The sequence below is a fragment of the Meriones unguiculatus genome, chromosome 3 (genome assembly GCF_030254825.1).
Source record: "Meriones unguiculatus strain TT.TT164.6M chromosome 3, Bangor_MerUng_6.1, whole genome shotgun sequence".
Classification (NCBI taxonomy): Eukaryota; Metazoa; Chordata; class Mammalia; order Rodentia; family Muridae; genus Meriones; species Meriones unguiculatus.
Genome location: NC_083351.1, coordinates 90,581,264 through 90,599,193, shown reverse-complemented (window position 1 = coordinate 90,599,193; position 17,930 = coordinate 90,581,264). Strand labels below are relative to the sequence as shown.

General features: G+C 43.9%; 1 protein-coding gene across 2 annotated transcripts; it reads left to right on the top strand.

Annotated features, from left to right (window-relative positions):
• The first annotated feature begins 1,760 nt into the window (after nt 1-1,760).
• On the top strand, nt 1,761-8,205 carry Ctsv (cathepsin V). 2 transcript variants are annotated; one of them, XM_021649088.2, is made up of 8 exons: nt 1,761-1,901; nt 2,721-2,857; nt 3,505-3,627; nt 3,715-3,861; nt 4,978-5,202; nt 5,438-5,600; nt 6,672-6,789; nt 7,810-8,205. In XM_021649088.2, exons 2-8 carry the CDS (start codon nt 2,732-2,734, stop codon nt 7,910-7,912), a joined length of 1,005 nt encoding a protein of 334 aa, XP_021504763.1. In that variant the 5' UTR covers nt 1,761-1,901; nt 2,721-2,731; the 3' UTR covers nt 7,913-8,205. The 2 variants fall into 2 exon arrangements, with proteins under 2 accessions (XP_021504763.1, XP_021504764.1); XM_021649089.2 differs by lacking the exon at nt 6,672-6,789.
• The last annotated feature ends 9,725 nt before the right edge of the window (nt 8,206-17,930 follow it).

Here is a 17,930-nt window from a genome sequence, read left to right as displayed (position 1 = left end):
TTTAATTTCAGCACTCTTCTCAGGAGGCAGAGACAGGCAGATTCTTTGAGCTCCAAGCCTGACTGGTCTACAAAGTGAGTTCTAGGACAGCCAGGGCTGTTACACAGAGAAACCCTGTCCCGAAAAACAAAACAAGAACAACAACAAGAGCCTCATTTTGTTTAAGTGTACATGTGCCAACAGCACATAGAAGCCAGAGGACAGCTTTTGGATCTCCTTTTCACCATATAGGTCTCTGAGATTGAACTCAGGTCCTCAGACTTGGCTTCAGGCACCCTTAACACTGAACAATCTCACCAAGCCCTGAATATGAGTTTTTAAAATATGTTTTTAAAATAGTATATTATTTTAGGGCCAAGTGCTGGTGGTGCACTTCTTTAATCTCAGCACTTGGGAGGCAGAGGCAGGCAGACCTCTATGAGTTCGAGGCCAGCCTTGACTACAGAGCAAGTTCCAGGACTGCCAAAGCTACCCAGAGAAACACTCTCAGAAAATATTTAATTAATTAATTGATTGCTTGACTAATTAAATACATATATATATATTTGGGTTTTTTCAGGCAAGCTTTCACTGTGTAGCCTTGGCTGTCCTAGACTCGGTTTGTAGACCAGGCTGGCCTTTAATTCAGAGATTCACTTGCCTCTGCCTCCCAGAGTACTGGGATTACAGGCATGTGCTACCAAGTCCGGCTACGAAAAATATTTTAAACTTTATTATAAAAGACATTGCAAATTAAAAAAAAAAAATTCACATTTTGAAATTAACCAAACGCGCAGGGCACAGTGGCACATGCCTCCTCCCAGCACTTGGGGAGGCAAAACAGTTGGATCTCTGTGAGTTCCATACCAGCCTGGTCTACAAACAAGTCCAGGACAGCTAAGGCTACACATAGAAACCTTGTCTTGGGGGAAAAGAAAGAAAGGAAGGAAAATTAACCAAGCTCAAAGATTATACAACTCAATAAACTACCAAACAGAAGAGCCGATAGAAAAAAATTGTATGTGACTAAAAAAAAAAAATTTACTTTTCTGAATTATTTTTCTTAAATATTACCTATACATGTATTTTTTTTCTTTATCCAAATAATTTATTCAAGCTACAAAACTACAGCCTTCATACTAAATATCACTCCTCTCGAGGGAGGCTGGGAGGAGGAAACTGAGGTGGGCAGGGTCGAGATATCTCGTGAGGGTACAGTGCAGCCTTTGATCCCATCACTTGAGAGGGAGAGATAGGAATATTCCTGTGAGTTCAAACCCATCTGTGTCTACATAGTGAAACCCTATCACCCCTATCTATATACATATATACATACACACATACACACACACTCATATAATACATAGGTTAAGGGAAGGAATTGCAGCGTTTGGAGAAGCCACGTGCTTGCCATGGCCTCATCTTACTGGATTTAGCTTTCTCATCTCTAGATATTTCTAAATTCTATCAGAGCCTTCAGCTCAGTCTCCATTCCACTTAAACCCAGCTTTGTTGTGGGCTGAACAGAAACCACAGGATTATACATGCTCTCTACCCTCCAGATTTTAATGCACAACTTTTAAGACTAAAGGACAAGTGGGATTGGGGTGGAAATTCCGTGGCAGGCCCATTTTCCTCAGCCCATCTGCTCGAACCAACGAAGCACTCGGACGCCGACCCGCCAGGGCCCTCCTCAAGCCCCCGCGGACCACCGCAGCAGGACAGCCTAGGACCCGGCGGCGTCACGTGCCTGGAGTCCCGCAGGCTCCGCCCTGAGGCGGGCGCAGCCAATGGCGGGGCGGGGGCGGGCCCTGCCGGGGCCGCAGCTTGGGAACCTTTAAAGCCGGAGCTCGGCGCTGCCAGGGCAGAGTCCCGGATCTCGGCGATCCCCGGGAATCCGTGCGCGCAGCCGGCCGCCTCAGGTGAGTGATCCCCGCGGGCCGAAACCCTGGGCGGGCAGGGCTAGGAAGGAGAACCTAGAGTCCGGGGGACTACAGTATCTGCTACCCGGCCTGGGCACCCTGGGGTGGGCCAGGACCTCGGAGGGCCTCCCGGGAGTGCCGAGCGGGGTCGTCGTCAGGCCACGTGACTGCTCGCCTGCCCGGACCGAAGCTGGTCACAGGGCCCAGGGCTCCCAGTGCCGCCATAACACTCGTGGGCGGTGGCTGCGCGGGCGGAGCAGACGCCAAGCCCCTGGCCTGGATCAGCCCGGCCCCTGCCCTGAACCGGGATCGCCCAAGGAAGCATCGCCTGGAGGCGGCAGTTCGGACCGATCTCCAACTGTGCATTACTTACTTCACTGTCTTTGGAGATTCCTGTGCATCCGTTCGGGGTCACCTAATTGCCAGTAAATGACCTGGATCTAGTTGTCCCCTTAAGATTCTGAGGCACACGATACTGGGAGACTCAGGACTACCACGGCGCTGTAATAACAGAGAAGGGTTTATCACCTATGCCACCTGCCTAGTACGCTGTTTTCGATTCAGTAACTGAATCGAACAACATTCAAAGATTAATTTCTCCACTCACACCCACACTTGTTAACACGTGTGAAGATGTTTCTACTCAGATAAGGTGGTTGTAACTATTTAAATGAACTATTTTTACTGCTGGGCTGATGGCTTATGACTATAATCCCTGCACTTGAGAGGTGGGGAGAAGGAAAAGTTTAAATAGTTTGAACTCCCTGAGACTCTGTCTTTGAAAGAAAAAGCCTCGCATTTCCTCTTTTTCTTCCCTAGGTGTTTGAACCATGAATCTTTTACTTCTCCTTGCTGCCCTCTGCTTGGGAACAACCTTAGCCACTCCAAAATTTGATCAAACTCTTACTGCAGAGTGGCACCAATGGAAGTCCACACACAGAAGACTGTATGGCACGGTTTGTAGTGTTTGCATTGTCTAGAGAGAATGGCCCCCTTCGCCCTTGGAAATGTTGGTTGGTTGGTTGGTTGGTTTTTCCAGACAGGGTTTCTCTGTGTAGCCCTGGCTGTCCTGGAACTTGCTCTGTAGACCAGGCTGGCCTTGAACTCACACATCCTCCTATCCCTGTCTCCCAAGTACTGTTATTAAAGGCATGGGCCACCTCCCAGGCTTTTCTTTTCTTTTTTTATTATTCATTCTTTTTCCCCCCTCAGAAGTTCATAGCCAGAGTAGTCTCTAAAAGCCAGCTCTTGGCAGGAACAACCCAATCATACACCCATTGTGAACCAAGTAGAGCACAAACATCATGTGTTTTTAGGAGAAGGAATTCCTCTCAAGTTGTATGTTTCTCCCTGTTGCAGTGGTCCACTTGGTCTATTAGGCCCACACACAGAGTATGTTCTGCTTGCACTGTGTTGGGGTCTGGTGTGCACTCTGGACAGCTGTGATCTGTATGTGGGTCCACAAGAACAAGTGGTCCTCACACGGCCATCTCTCCAGCTCTCTCTGCCTGTCCAGGACGGGTTAACAGCCTCCTCCAGCACACATGGCTTCCCCTGTATTTTTTAATAAAAGATAAACTGACAGTTCCATATTTGCTTCCAGAATGAGGAAGAATGGAGGAGAGCTGTGTGGGAGAAGAACATGAGAATGATCCGGCTGCACAACGGGGAATACAGTGAGGGGAAGCACGGCTTCACCATGCAGATGAACGCCTTCGGTGACATGGTGAGTTGACAACTCTCTGTACCTTACCCTCCATCTCCTTTTTACAAAACTGTCTCACCTTTTCAACTTTCTTGCATTTCCTGGAAGACCAATGAGGAGTTCAGGCAGGTGGTGAATGGCTATCAGCACCAGAAGCACAAGAAGGGGAAGATGTTTCAAGAACCTCTGCTGTTTCAGGCCCCCAAGTCTGTGGACTGGAGAGAAAAAGGTTGTGTGACTCCTGTGAAAAATCAGGTATGGTGGCCGGGAGAAGTCTCATTTGTACAAGCAACTCGAGGACTCGAGTTCAATCCCCAGAGTCCACACTTGGAAGAGAGATGGGGGAGAGAGAGTGTGTGTCAGTGGGGTAGCACTTACAATGCCAGCAAGTAGGAGCCAAGGCAAGGTGGGATTACCAGCCTCCCAGCCTGGCTCAATCAATTCTAGGTAAAAGTGAGAGAGCCTGTCTCAGAAACAAGGCAGATAGTGGAACGGTACCTAAGGTTGGCCTTTGGTACACATATACACAGACTATAAACACATACATAACACACCTAACCCTTCCCCCAGAAAGAATCAGGTGTGACCATGCCTGGTTCATACCTTTCTTCTCCCACAGAAAGGCCATTAAAGAACTGGAGTTTGTTTTGCTATGATGTGGTGTGACATGCCAGTTCATTATTACTTTTATTGACAGTTTTCTATCCCTCAACCACACCAACCTGTGGCCGCCACCCCCCCAACCAGTCCCCATCCCACCCTCATTTATTTTTGTTTTGTAGCCCACGTAGTTTAGCGAGGGCCACCCAGCCTGCCATGGGCGTAGGTGACATAGCTATCCACCCACCAGAGCGTGGACAGCTTAACACTGACAACATCGCTATAGAGAATGATTTTTTTTTTCCCCAGCAGCATCAACTGTTTTAGTGGGAGAGCCAAGCCTCATGTGACCCTCTGTTCCCTCTTGACCCCACAGTGTTTTGTTCTGTCTGCTCCTTGGTATCTTATACATCCTTGGTATCTTATACATTTGAGTATGAATGAAACAGCCCAGCCTGGCTTCAAGCCCAGAATCTTCTTGTCTTAATCTTCCAAATGAATGTGGGCATGCATTGCCCACCCAGCTTCCTGTTTTCTGTCTTTTTAAAGTATGCCAGGCAGGGCACACTCCTTTAAACCCAGTGCTTGGGAAGCAGAGGGGGGGGGTCTCTGAGTTTGAAGCTAGCTCTGTCTACAGCTTGAGTTCCAGGACAGCCAGGGCTACACCGAGAAACCTTGTCTCAAAAAACAAACAAACAAACAAACAAAAAAGTATGCATATATAAAAGCTGTTAGCAATCTTTATAAACCACTCACCTTTTCTCTCTTCAGGGCCAATGTGGTTCCTGTTGGGCTTTTAGCGCAACGGGGTGCCTAGAAGGACAGATGTTCCTTAAGACTGGTCAACTGATCTCCCTGAGTGAACAGAACCTTGTGGACTGTTCTCGACCTCAAGGCAATCAGGGCTGCAATGGTGGCCTGATGGATTATGCTTACCAGTATATTAAGGAAAATGGAGGTCTGGACTCAGGGGACTCCTATCCCTATGAAGCAAAGGTATTGGTTTGTTTCATTCCAGCTTTGTTTTCAGGAAAAGAAACATTACCAGATGTGTGTTTCAGGGTTGATAATTAGTGGGTAACTAACAGCATTCTATTTCAAGGGATGGTTTTTTAGTATTGACCTGACATTGTGAGCTACAAATCAGAGTAGGGTTTTTTTTTTTGTTTTTTGTTTTCTAGAACTCATGTTCTAAAAGGTTGTGATCAACTCTGTCCTTTAACTTTCAAAGGATGGATCCTGTAAATACAAACCTGAGTTTGCTGTGGCTAATGACACGGGATTCGTGGATATCCCTCAAGAAGAAAGGGCCCTCATGAAGGCTGTGGCAACCGTGGGGCCTATTTCTGCCGCAATGGATGCAAGCCACCCAACTATACAGTTCTATGAATCAGGTAATTGTCAGAATCACTGCCACCCCAACTTTGGTGATGATTTAATTATGTTGGAGGAGAGGGACAGGTGTGTATGCTGGTGTCCTCAGGGTCCTGAAGCAGCAGACCCCCTGGAGCTAGACTAAAAGGTGATTGTAAGCAACTAATTTGGGTCTTGAACAGTGAGCACACATAACCACTGAGCCACCTCTCCAGCACCCTCCTTTTTTTAGTTTTCTACTGCAGTTATGCATGCATGTGGAGACTGGAGGACTGGCAGGAGCCATTTTTTTACCCAGTGTGTGGCCCCAAAATCAAGCTCCAGCCCTGAGCCTTATTAACAAGCACCTTTACCTACTGAGCCACCTCACCATCTGAAATAGTTCTTTAAATATTATGAAGTATTCTACATAGAACCTAATTTACTTAACTCTTCTCCAACAGCTGAATCTTTTTCCAAAAGGTTTTTTTTTACTGCTATAGTTAGGACATAAAAGAACCTGTGATGCAGATGTAGGGGGAGGAGAGAAAGAAGGAGTGATTGCCTGACAATAATGTTTTTCTTTAGGTTTATGAGTAGCGGGGGTTATGGTTATTGGTGTGCTGGCTAGAGTATGGATCATGTCACCACAGGCTTTCAAACACTAGAATTTGTTCTTAAGGGAATAACGATGTAGCTCAGTTGATAGTGTTAACCACCATTTTTCAAGCCCTACTTTGATCTGAGCACCACATGAACCAGGCATGATGGTCCATTTCTGTAATCTCAACACTTAGGAGGCAGAGGCAGGAGGATCAGCTCAAGCCTATCCTTGGCTATGTAGCAAGGTAGAGAGCAGCTTGAACTATATAAAACCCTGTCTCAAATACCAAGATAGGATTTCACTGTGTCACCCTGGCTGGCCTGGAACTCAGAGACCTGTCTAGCTCTCAAGTGCAGATATTGAGGTGTGTACCACACACAGCCAGGATTATTTTCTGACTAGTGTCTTCTGCAAAATTTGAGCTGTGTGACATTTTGTGGGGAATAGGGTGGGTCTCTCTGTCCTATGGTGACTGGAACCTTTCACTCATTGTACATGTAACTGCCAGGTATCTACTATGAACCCAACTGTAGCAGCAAGGACCTGGACCACGGGGTTCTGGTGGTTGGCTATGGATTTGAAGGAACAGATTCAAATAAGAATAAATTTTGGCTTGTCAAGAACAGGTAAAAGACTAAATGTTAGATTTTTAAATTGAAAAGAGAATTCTTTTGTGTGGTGTCAGTGTTTAAATGCAAGTCCACAAATGTTTACATTTTAAAATCCTAGAAGCCTTTCTCATTTAGAGTGAAAGATTTGTGTTTAAGATTCTGATGTAAGTTGAGGAGACTTATACATATCTGTAATGCTGAATTTTCCAAATTTGGCTCCAAATTTTCAGTAAGGCTATCTGATTTCCACCTACTTTGCCTTTCTCTAGTTTTCAACAGGGGTTAGCAAGCAGAAATTAGAGCTTGTGTGTGTTCCAGTGTTTGCGTTTTGCTATCTGCGCTCAGAAGTCTTAAAGTCTGTCAGGATTAGTTTTTACAACTGAATGCCTTTCATTGAGATAGAATATAACAGAATATAAAGACAGTGTTCTGTTAAAATCCTAGTTTACCTCATTTTCCTCCTAAAACCTGAGGGTGCTAAGGCTGTAACAAATTAAAGTGTAGTAAAGTGCTTGCCTAGAATGTGCACTGCCCTGGCCTCAGTCCCCAGCACTCCATACAACCTGGCGTGGTGGTGCGTGCCCAGATCCCAACAGTGCAAGTAGAAGGGTCAAGAATTCAGCGTCATGCTTTTAGAGAATTGGTGATGTTAACCTTTGCTACACAAAACCCTGCCTCAAAATAAGTGAGGGGCTGGGGCCATCATCACTCAGTGGATAAAGTACTTGCCACTTAGTCATGAGGACCTATGTTTGAATCCCTGACACTCACATAAAGCCACGAACTGCAACATAGTACTGAACTCAGTTCTAGGTAGGGGCCCTGTGAGCTCTAGGTTCAGTGGGAAACCCTAGCTCGAAAAAGGAAGAGAAAGAGAAGGGAAAGCACCAGCGTCAGCCTCCAGCTTCTGCAGTTAAAGACCCACAGAGATGGACTCTGTGTATTTTATGTGTAGGTCTTAGAGCACCCGTGGTAAGTACAGTCCTGTTTTTAAGTATTATTAATCACTGTTATATTTCCTTGAATCTCTTTCAGCTGGGGCCCTGAATGGGGTATGGAAGGCTACATCAAAATAGCCAAAGACAGGAACAACCACTGTGGACTTGCCACTGCAGCCAGCTACCCTAGCGTGAAGTGATGAGCAGTGGTAGTTAAGGACTTATGGACACTACATTTAAAGCATTTATCTTAAAACTGACCAAACCCTTGTGAGTGAGACCATAGTACTTGAATCACTGAAGATCCGAGTCATGATCTGAATTCTATGACATTTTTGCATAGGTTAAATGTTACCACTACTTAAAACCCCTGTTATAAACAGCTTTATAATATTGAATACTCATTGCTTAATTCTAAGTCTGGAATGTTTGTTTTATAAAGGATGTATAAAGCTTTCTTTACCTTTTAAAAATAAATTTTTGTTGAGTTGTATAGGTGGGACGTCTGTGTGATGTGTTGACAAATGTTTGGGACTAAAGACTGCCTCAGGGTGTTGTCCTACCACAGAGAAAAGGGACAGGTGTTCTGGTGCCTTCTGGTTTTGAGGGTGCATAGATTTTTACCTCAGTTCCTATCAGATCAGGTGTGTGTAAGTGAAGCTACCTTATGGGATAGTTGTTGTCGTGTGTGTGTGTGGTACAGGTAGCATGCGTGCTACAATACTTGTGTGAGGTCAGAGAACAAGTTGGAGTATTCTGTTCTTCTGCAGTCTTAGTCTGAGATCAAAATCGGGTTGTCAGGATTGGCCCAAAGCGCCTTTTACTACTGAGCCATCTTGCCAGTCCCACTGGTTTCAAGTGGCATATAATTACATATATTTATAAAATACAATATAATATGTTTTGATGCATGTATCATATGAAATGCTCAGGAGTGAAAAGCTCACCTAAAATATTTCATCACTTTGTTGAACTTTTCTAGCTGTTTTTAAAGTACATAGCATGTTATTGTTAGAGACAGAGTCTTACTATGTAGCCCAGGCTGGCCGTAAACCCATGGTCTTCCTCCCTCACCCTCTATGGAAAAAGATAACAAACGTGTTGTTATGCCAAATCTCAAGTCTTATACCCAGCAAAATTTGACAAATCCAGAAGAAAAGGTAGTTTACATAGTGGTTCTCTACCTTCCTACTGCTGAGACCCTTCAATTTGGTTCTTCATGTTTTGGTGACACACACCCCCAAAACCATAAAGTTATTTTTGTTGCTACTTTATAAGTGTAATCTTGCTACAATTATGAATCATAATGTAAATGTTTTTGGAGATAGAGCTTTGCCAAAGGAATCACAACCCACAGGTTGAGAACCGTTCTTCAAGAAAGTATGCAGACGTGCAGAATGGCATGTGCAGGTTTTATGTGTTAGGCTGCTTTCCTGACTAGAAGAGGGCTAGGGGAGAGCAAGCTCTGAGGTGCCTCCCCACATTGCGAGCGCCGACCACAGTACTGCCTCATAGTTCTAGAAGAGGCTGGGTGCAGGTGGTTTGCCAGCCAACAGTCTACCCAAGTGTCCTGGGGAATCTCAACCTTCCCAGTATTGGCAATAATTGGCAGTTGGTAACATGGAGAAATGTGTTCAAGGTATGTGAAAAATCAGGGGAGGCCACAGAAGGTGTTTTCTGGCTTTGAAAGATGACTGAGGCATCATGAGTGAAAGACAGACCAGAAGTCTCTAGGCCAAATGAACATCAGTAACCTAACCCTGAATTAAAAATAAACTTGGAAGGGAATAAAATAGACTACCATAGTTATGTAGCCAATAAGTGTAAATAAAAGGTGGGTTTTTTGATGGTTGATTGGGTTTTGCTGTTTGTTTTTGAGACAGTGTCTCTGTACATAGCCCTAGTTGTCCTAGAGCTCCCTTTGTAGACCAGGCAATATGCTTGCATTTGTATGTATAAGACCCATTGTTTGTCCTCAGTCAAATAAGGAAATGAAGGTGATGAGCTAGTGAAATAATTACCAGAGCCACAAAGCTATTGTGAAGAAAGTGGATGATGAGGAACAGGGATAAGACACTATGAGGTAACCTTTGTTCATAACTATCTACCAAATAATTTTCTAAGAAAGGATTTCCATTCATTCATTCATTTATTCTTTTGAGACAGTCTACGTGGCTCTCCCAGAACTCTTGAGTAGATGGCTGGCCTCAGATTCACAGATCTGCCTTCCTCTGCCTCCCCACTGCTGGACTTAAAGACATGTGCCACAGTGCCTGGCTCCTAAATGTCTTTAAAATTTTGTATTACGTTATTCTGTGGGGGCATGTGTGAATGCACATGGAGACTGAAGAGCAAGCTGTGGGAGTCATTTCTCTCCTTCCACTATGTGGGTGCCAAGGATCAAAGTCAGGTTGTTGGCAACAAGTCCTTGGAGAGCAGAGAGTGACTTGACCTGCTGAGCTGCCCTCCTGGGTCAGAGACAGAAAGTTTCTTTGCCTAGCTCTCTAATTCAGCATTGACCATAGACTGCTGGACCAACTTTAGGCTCTCAGGACATTTGAGCACTGAGTTGGATGAGCGGGTGGTAGCTTACCTATAGTTTCAAGGCTGTCTTGAGCAGAGAGCCCTCAGATGTCATGAAATACAAGGAGACACATGAAAGTTGTGCCATTTTCAAAGACTTTAAATGAACTTGTGAAAAGTTTCAGGCCACATCTGCCATCTGATGTGTGTGTGTGTGTGTGTGTGCATTTGCCATGTGTGCTGACCTGTGAAGGCCAGAAGAGTGTATCAGGTTCCCTGTAACAGTCTAATAGTGGTAGAGGGAACCAAATTCAGTTCCTCTGGAAGAGCAGTAAGTGCTTTTAACCTACTGAGCCCCTGAAAACATTTTTTTCAAAGTTGCTGATAGAGGAGCCCACTGGTGGTACACACCTGTGGTCCCAGCACTTGGGAGGCAGATGCAGGCGGATCTCTTAGTTTGAGACCAGCCTGGTTTACAAAGCAAGTCCAGGACAGCCAGAAACCCTGTCTCAAAAAACTAAAAAATGAAAAAGATGCCGATAGGGTTGAAAAATCAAGCATAAATTTATTCCTAGTGCATTCTTGACCCTACCATCTAAATGTCTTAGTTAAATGACAGTGGAAATATGGAAAGGTAAAAAAACGAGTGTGCAAATCAAGGACCCTTAGTGTTTAAAGCATGTTCTTGAATAACTTCCTGAGAGCTTCCTGAGCCTAACCATATATATGCACCACTTCCGTTAGATGATTGCATTTGGCCAAATTTCAGGTCATGGTAGACCAGATAACATCCAGTTTATGGCAAACAACTTGATCCACAGGACTACTAGATTGCACAGGACCCCAAAATAGAACTGGCCTGGAAAGATAGTGTTCTGCCCAGTTCATGAACCCCAAAAGACCAGGAATAACTAGACTCCGCTGTAAATACATGAGGTTCTTTTTATTGTAAATTACAAGCTGCAGCTTGGGCCCATACCCGCCACCGCTGAAGGGCGCCCAGGTTAGTTGGGTGATTTAAAGATTTTGGTCCCTCCCAGCATGCCCAAGGCAGGGGTGATTCCTGCCTGGCAAGCATCTATTGGTCAAAATGCTACATTTTGAATTGATTGGCTATAGGAAGGTTCCCAGACCATTAATGATCTGGTGTCCCTCCCTAGGGGGATGGGCCAGTTTCCTAGCAACTGTATCTCTAGTGGGTGGGGAAAGAATGCAATGAGGTGGCCCTTCCCCTCAGGACATTACTATATTTCTTTACCTACCTAGTTCAGGCCTTAATTAATAATAGCTGCTAATTTTTAATCTTTTGGTCTCTCAGACGCTTCACTTCAGAAGAGATACCTCAACATGTGTGTAACTGAACACAATGTTTCAGGAAGATAGTCCTTACCAGTTCCAATCAGTGTATCATTGGTGTCATGGAGTGGTGTGTCCAATGGAAGAGGGGTGTCTAATGGAAGAGAGAGGCCATTAAGAGCCCTGAGAACTAAGTTATGACAATGCTGAAGAGTGGACATGCCTCTTAGGTAGAACCATAAAGGTATAGCCAACCTTGCCAAGTTCAGTGACTTAACAGGGTTCTTTTTTAATGCTGGATTTTACAAAGGCATTCATAGCTGGACCTTGAAGGAAACTAGATACCCACAGAGACTCTATCCCTGTTCAGGGTTAGGGTCAGCAAACATCTTACATGAGAAATGCATTTCAACATTTCAGTTTCACACCTAGTTGCCTTCTAAGCTGCCATCACAGCTACTTGTATACTGTAGTGACTAACATGCCTGACAGACACAACTTAAGGGAGCAAGGGTTTACTTTGGCTCACAGTTTCAGAGGAATACCACCCAGAATGGTGGTGGGGCCTGGGAGGACAGAAAACCAGGAAGCAAGGAGAAGGCTGGCACTCAGCTGACTTCTTCCTTTCTAAACCCTTTTATTGTATCTCAACCCTGAGCATATGCTATGGTGCACAATCAGGGTAGATCGTCCCTCCTTTAATCTCTGGAAATGTCCCCCTGGATACCTCTGCCACACATCTGGCTTAGTCACTGAGGGGGATTCCATAACCCCTTTCTTCTGTCCTTGACTCTAAAGCCAGAACCATGTGGCCAAAGCAGCCATGTTCTGCTGGGGCTGGAACATAACCCCCTTGTTCAATTACATCTTCATTAGTTATTTGTTTGGTTGTTTTTCAATGGTTTCCAATACTGCCTATGGTTGGCTGTCCTGGAACTCACTTTGTAGACCAGGCTCTAGCCTTGAACTCAGAGATATGCCTGCTGCTGACTCCCCAAGTGCTGGGATTAAAGGTGGGCACCACCACACCAGTCTCTGAGCTTTTCTTTAATTCCTTTATGCCTCTAATTTAAATTGGAAGCTTAGCTGGATGGAATCTTGCCCTGAGGCTGCCACTCCCTTTATACCATTTAACATGAGGTCTTTTCTTTAATCTGTTTATTTCCTTGAACACAGGATTCAGCTTCCTAGTGCCCCTTTTCTCCTTGAACTGTACATTTTTATATTTTTCCTTGCTCAGCTTAGATACTCTTCAAAAGAGTGAACACAGACAGGTAGCAGAGTCAATACTAGGCTGTTTTGAAATTCCATCTGCCAAGGCAACTAATCCAAAACTCTTCAATTTAGCTTCAGGCAGATTTTTTTTTTTTTTTTTGAGAAGGTCAGAAAGTAGCACATTTTTTGTCAAAATATCCCAAGAACAGTCTCTGGGCTACATAGTAACATTCTTCTCCTTAAAACCTCTTGATCTGGGCCTCCACAGCTCAAATCTCCTCAGCACCACTGTCATCCATGTTTCTACGGGGTTGGCCCATTAAGCCCCATTTAAAGCAGCAACTGCTTTTCTAATCCAAAGTTCACATTCCTCCAAACAAAAGCATAGTCAGCCCTATCACAGCAACAACCCGGTCACTGGTACCAACTTCTGTCTTAGGGTTTTATGGCTGTGAATCAACACCATGAGTGACTCCAACAAGGCCGTATCCCCTAATAGTACCACTCCCTATGGGCCTATGGGGGCCATTTTTATTCAAACCACCACACTATCCAAGTGGACAATAAATATTAACCAGTGGTTTTCCTAGAGCAGTTCAGGCATTTCAGGCCTGTGTTCCAGACTCGCTACCAAACCAATAGAATCCTTCCTAATCTCTTGAGCCACCATGTTGCTTCAAACATTTCTGTTTCATAATATAATGCCAATCAACCTTGTCAAATGTAACTTTCTGCTCCTTTCATCATGGGCTGGCATCCTTACATCCATTCCAGTCTATTTCCCACACTCGGGTCTGAACACATTAGAGATCATGCAGATCTTTGGAGTGTTGTTCACCCCTCACAGATCACACATTCTATTTCATCTTTCCGAGCCAGTTTTAAGTTTGGAACAAGGCTGGGGCACTACAGGGACCCAGCAATATCCCTGTAGAGGTCCAGGGGGCAGCTGCAAGGTCTCACTGTGTAGCCTTGGCTTGGAACTTGCTGTGTAGACCAGACTGGCCTTGAACTCACAAAGATCTACCTGCCTCTGCTTACCAAGTTCTGGGATTATCCATGTGTGCCACCATACCAAGTGAGACCAGCAATATCTCACAGGCTAATACTCTGTGGAAGCCCATTGCCCAGTCTCAGGTACAGTAAGCTTAGCCTCCCATCTGGGGAAGGCAAGCCCACTTCCTTTGGCATAAGTGCACAGAAAATAAAGCAGGTAGGTCCTCTTCAGGCACATCTACTTTGGTTTTTAAGGATGTCTTGCAATAAGCCAGCCCCATGAAGGCTGACCAGTGACTGCAAGGAAATTGCTTTACCCACTGAGCTGTCTCTCTATTCCTTTTTCTTATTGATAGTGTTATTTTGAGAGCCTCACTACTAGCCAGGTTAAGACTTAAGACTTGCAATACAGCCAGGCATGTATTGTACATATTGTACATATGTATCCCAGCAACAGGGAGACAGGTGGATATCTGTGAGTTTGAGGCCAGCCTGGTCTACAAAGCGAGTCCAAGACAGACCAAGGCTACACAGAGAAAAGCTATCTTGAAAAACGAAAACAAAACAAAAAATGAAAAAAAAAATTTGCAATACTCTTGCCTCAGCCTTCCTTCTGCTAGAATTATTGGCATATAGCATCACACTGGGATTGGTGTTTAGTCAACTAAGTACCATACAGTAGCCAAGTATGACATGTAGCACATAAGCATCACAGGACTGTTACCCTTGGTGATCCTCCATTATCTCTTCTTCAGTGTCCACCTGCTCCCTCCTTTGCCATTTGCCCCAACTTAGACTCCTCAACACTTAGAATGTGTCTCTTTTTAATTTTATAATATTTCAATGTAGCTGCCAATAAGCACTTGCTACTTCATAATTAATGCACTCTAGGAAAAGATTTTTTTTTTTTCTTAAATCCCTTTTATAGACTGTAGTTCTTTCCACACTGTGGGTTTGTTGTTTAATTTTATTTGTGTCTGTGCCTATCCATGAGCGTGTGTGGAGGTCAAAGGACAACTTTGGGCCTTGGTTCAGTCTTCCACCACATGGGTTCCAGTGTTTGAATCATCATCATCAGGCTTGTTAGCAGGAGCCCATACTCACTAAAGCCATCTCACTAGTCTTTGATTTTCTAACAGGAAGAATCATCAGACTTTAACCTTCAAGAATGAGAACACCTAGTTGTGAATTGAAGTTCCCAGAAGGGAAAGACAGAAGGGGGTGGGGTGGGTGCTGCATTTGTATTAGACTTTACAAGGCTGAAAGACTGAATTTTGAGACTATAGAGAGTTAAAATATTGCAGACCACATAAAAGGAAAAAAGAAAGAAAAAAATAGAAAGAAAAAGCCAGAAGTAGTGGCATATGCCTTTGATACAGCACTAGGAAGGCAGATGAAAGTGGATCTCGAGTTTGAGGCCAGTCTGGGATCATAGTGAGTTCCAGGACAAACAGAGCTACTTAGTGAGAGTCTGTCTTGAAAAAAAAAAACAGCCAGGCATGATATCACGTGCCTTTTATCCCAGCACTCCTGGAGCAGAGGCAGATGGATCACTCTGAGTTCAAGGCCAGCCTGGTCTGCTACACAGAGAAACTGTCTTGAAAATCAAAGCAAAACAATAAGTTAAAAATCTGTAAAATCGCCAGGTGGTAGTAGCACATATCTTTAATCCCAGTGCTTGGGAGGCAGAGGCAAGCAGTCTCTGAGTTTGAGGCCAGCCTGGTTTACAGAGTAAGTTTCAGGAGAGTCAGGGTGACAAAGAGAAACCCCGTCTTGGAAAAAAAAAAGTAAAATCTGTAACATCTATAAGTTTTAAAGTTGATTTAAAACTTAAAACACAGAGTTGAGAGTTAAATATTTAAACATGAGGAGTTTTACTATTCAGGCTATAAAGCTAGGCACACAGACAGCACCACTGGACAAAATAAAAAAAATAAAAAAGACTAATCCATCAAAGTCCGTAGTTCAGGAACATCTGCAAATGTCCTAATCTTGCTTTTTTCTTCTGTAGCTGTTTCTAGCTAACTGTTTTTGTTCACTGACATACTTTTTGTGCTTAAAAGCTCACCCTGAGAAAGGCTCAGGACTACAGTGGAATCTCACACCTGCCAACTAATTAAGACTTAAAAAAAAAAAAAGCTGAAGAGTTAGGGCCACAGCTATGAGCACCAAACACTAAACCGCAGACACTGGGATATTTCTGTCTTATGATGCAGTCTGGCAGTCTGGCAAAGAGCCCATAGAATGTTTATCCTTACTTAAGGTCTGTTCATGCTAACAGAGCCTGACTTAAGAGTGACTGTCTAAAAAAAAAAAAAAAAAAAAAGAGTGACTGTCTAGCCTCTTTGTTAACTTTGTTAAGCTTTAGCTATTTAGATTAAATGAGTCATACAAGAAACTGTGATATTCTGTAATGATGCACTATGAAAGGAACAGGAAAATAAAATTGCATTTATGGTTTAAAGTTTTATTTTGTTACTAAAAGAACTTCAATCCAAAAAAATTGCAATTTTTAAGGCTAAAACTTAACAAATCCTAATTTTATAAAAGGTACAACTTGTTATAAACTGTTAAAGATGGTTAAGACATACAAGTTAATAGCCAGTCACTTCATACATAATCCAATTATTTAATATGTTTAGAATTATACTTCTGGTCATGCTAAGTACAAATATAATTTATTTACAAAAGTTTGATGTGAGTTTGAGGCTAGCCTAGTCTAAAAAGCAAGTCTAGGACAGCCAAAGCTACACAGAGAAACCCTGTCTCAAAAATAAAATAAAAGAAAAGAAAAGAAAGAAAGAAAGAAAGAAAGAAAAGAAAAGAAAAGAAAAGAAAAGAGAAAATTGTTGTTTCTATGCAAATTGCTCAGAAATCAGTAAAGATACTTCAGTTGTACTTAAAGAAAAAATGCAGAAGAGAAAAGACCCAATATGGGCAAGCAGCTGGTTCCCATTCTCATTTTTGGGTTCCTCCTGACTGGTAACTGTGCTGTCAGCTATTGTAAGACTCCAAGCACTTTTGCTACTGCTCTTAGCCCGTGCATCATTAATGCCTTAACTAGATACATACATTCTTCTCTGGATGTCTGTACTGGCTGGTTTTGCATCAACTTGACACAAGCTAAGAGTCATTAAAGAGGAAGGCGCCTCAGTTGAGGGAATGCCTCCATGAGAGCCAGTTTTAAGACATTTTCTCAATTAGTGAGGCCAAGCCCACGTGAGTGGTGCCATCCCTGGGCTGGTGGTCCTGGGTTCTACAAGAGAGCAGACTGAGCAAGCCACAGGGAGCAAGCCAGTAAGCAGCACCTTCCATGGCCTGTGCTTCAGCCTCCAGTTTCCTGCCCAGCTTGAGTTCTCCTGACTTCTTCCAATGATGGACCAGAATGATCTGGAAGTGTGAACTACATACACCCCTTCCTCCCCAGCTTGCTCTTTGGTCATAGTGTTTCATCACAATAGAAACCTAAACTGAGATGGAGTTATTAAAATGGTGGTTATTAAATCCCAATGTAAACAGGTAACCCCAACAAAGTAAAAAATTTGGCTCAGGATACAACTCAAGGGGGGAATGTGATGGTGAACAAGCACTGTGCTGAAGAAAACTATAAAATAAAAAGGCCTCTAACCTGTGAGCCTTGGGTACCCAAGGACAGATAACTTTCTGGAATGCTGGGGCTGGTTTTGCTTCTGGAACCTAGTGTGCTTGCCCCTGACTGCGTGTAGGCTTGACTGCGTGTCGGTGGGATGTGTTCCTGAGCACATGCAGACAGGAAGTGTATCAGCACGTGTTCTCGTCCCTAATTGCACAAAGGCAAAAAGAATAGAAAGGATGTAACCTATGAGTTTTGCCCTTATAAACCCCTGACTAACGTAATTTGAATCTGTATCTGGAGGGCCTTTCAGGTGCAGTCCTGGTACCAGTGCTGAATCGTACGGGGTATTATTATTATTATTAATTCTGAATAAAACCTCTTCTTTGTTAAAATTTATTCATGCTCAGACTAGTGTATCTGTGAACTGCCGCTCACTCCCTGCCCACTTCTCCCCTTTGGCGTAGCCAGTCCATTGCACACCAGACTGGGCTGGAGGGAGGGTAGCTTAGCCAGGGCTGTGTGGGTGCAGTGCGGGGCCTTCGTTGGCAGTGAGGGCGTGGGCAGAGAATACACACACTGGGAATAGCTGTTTC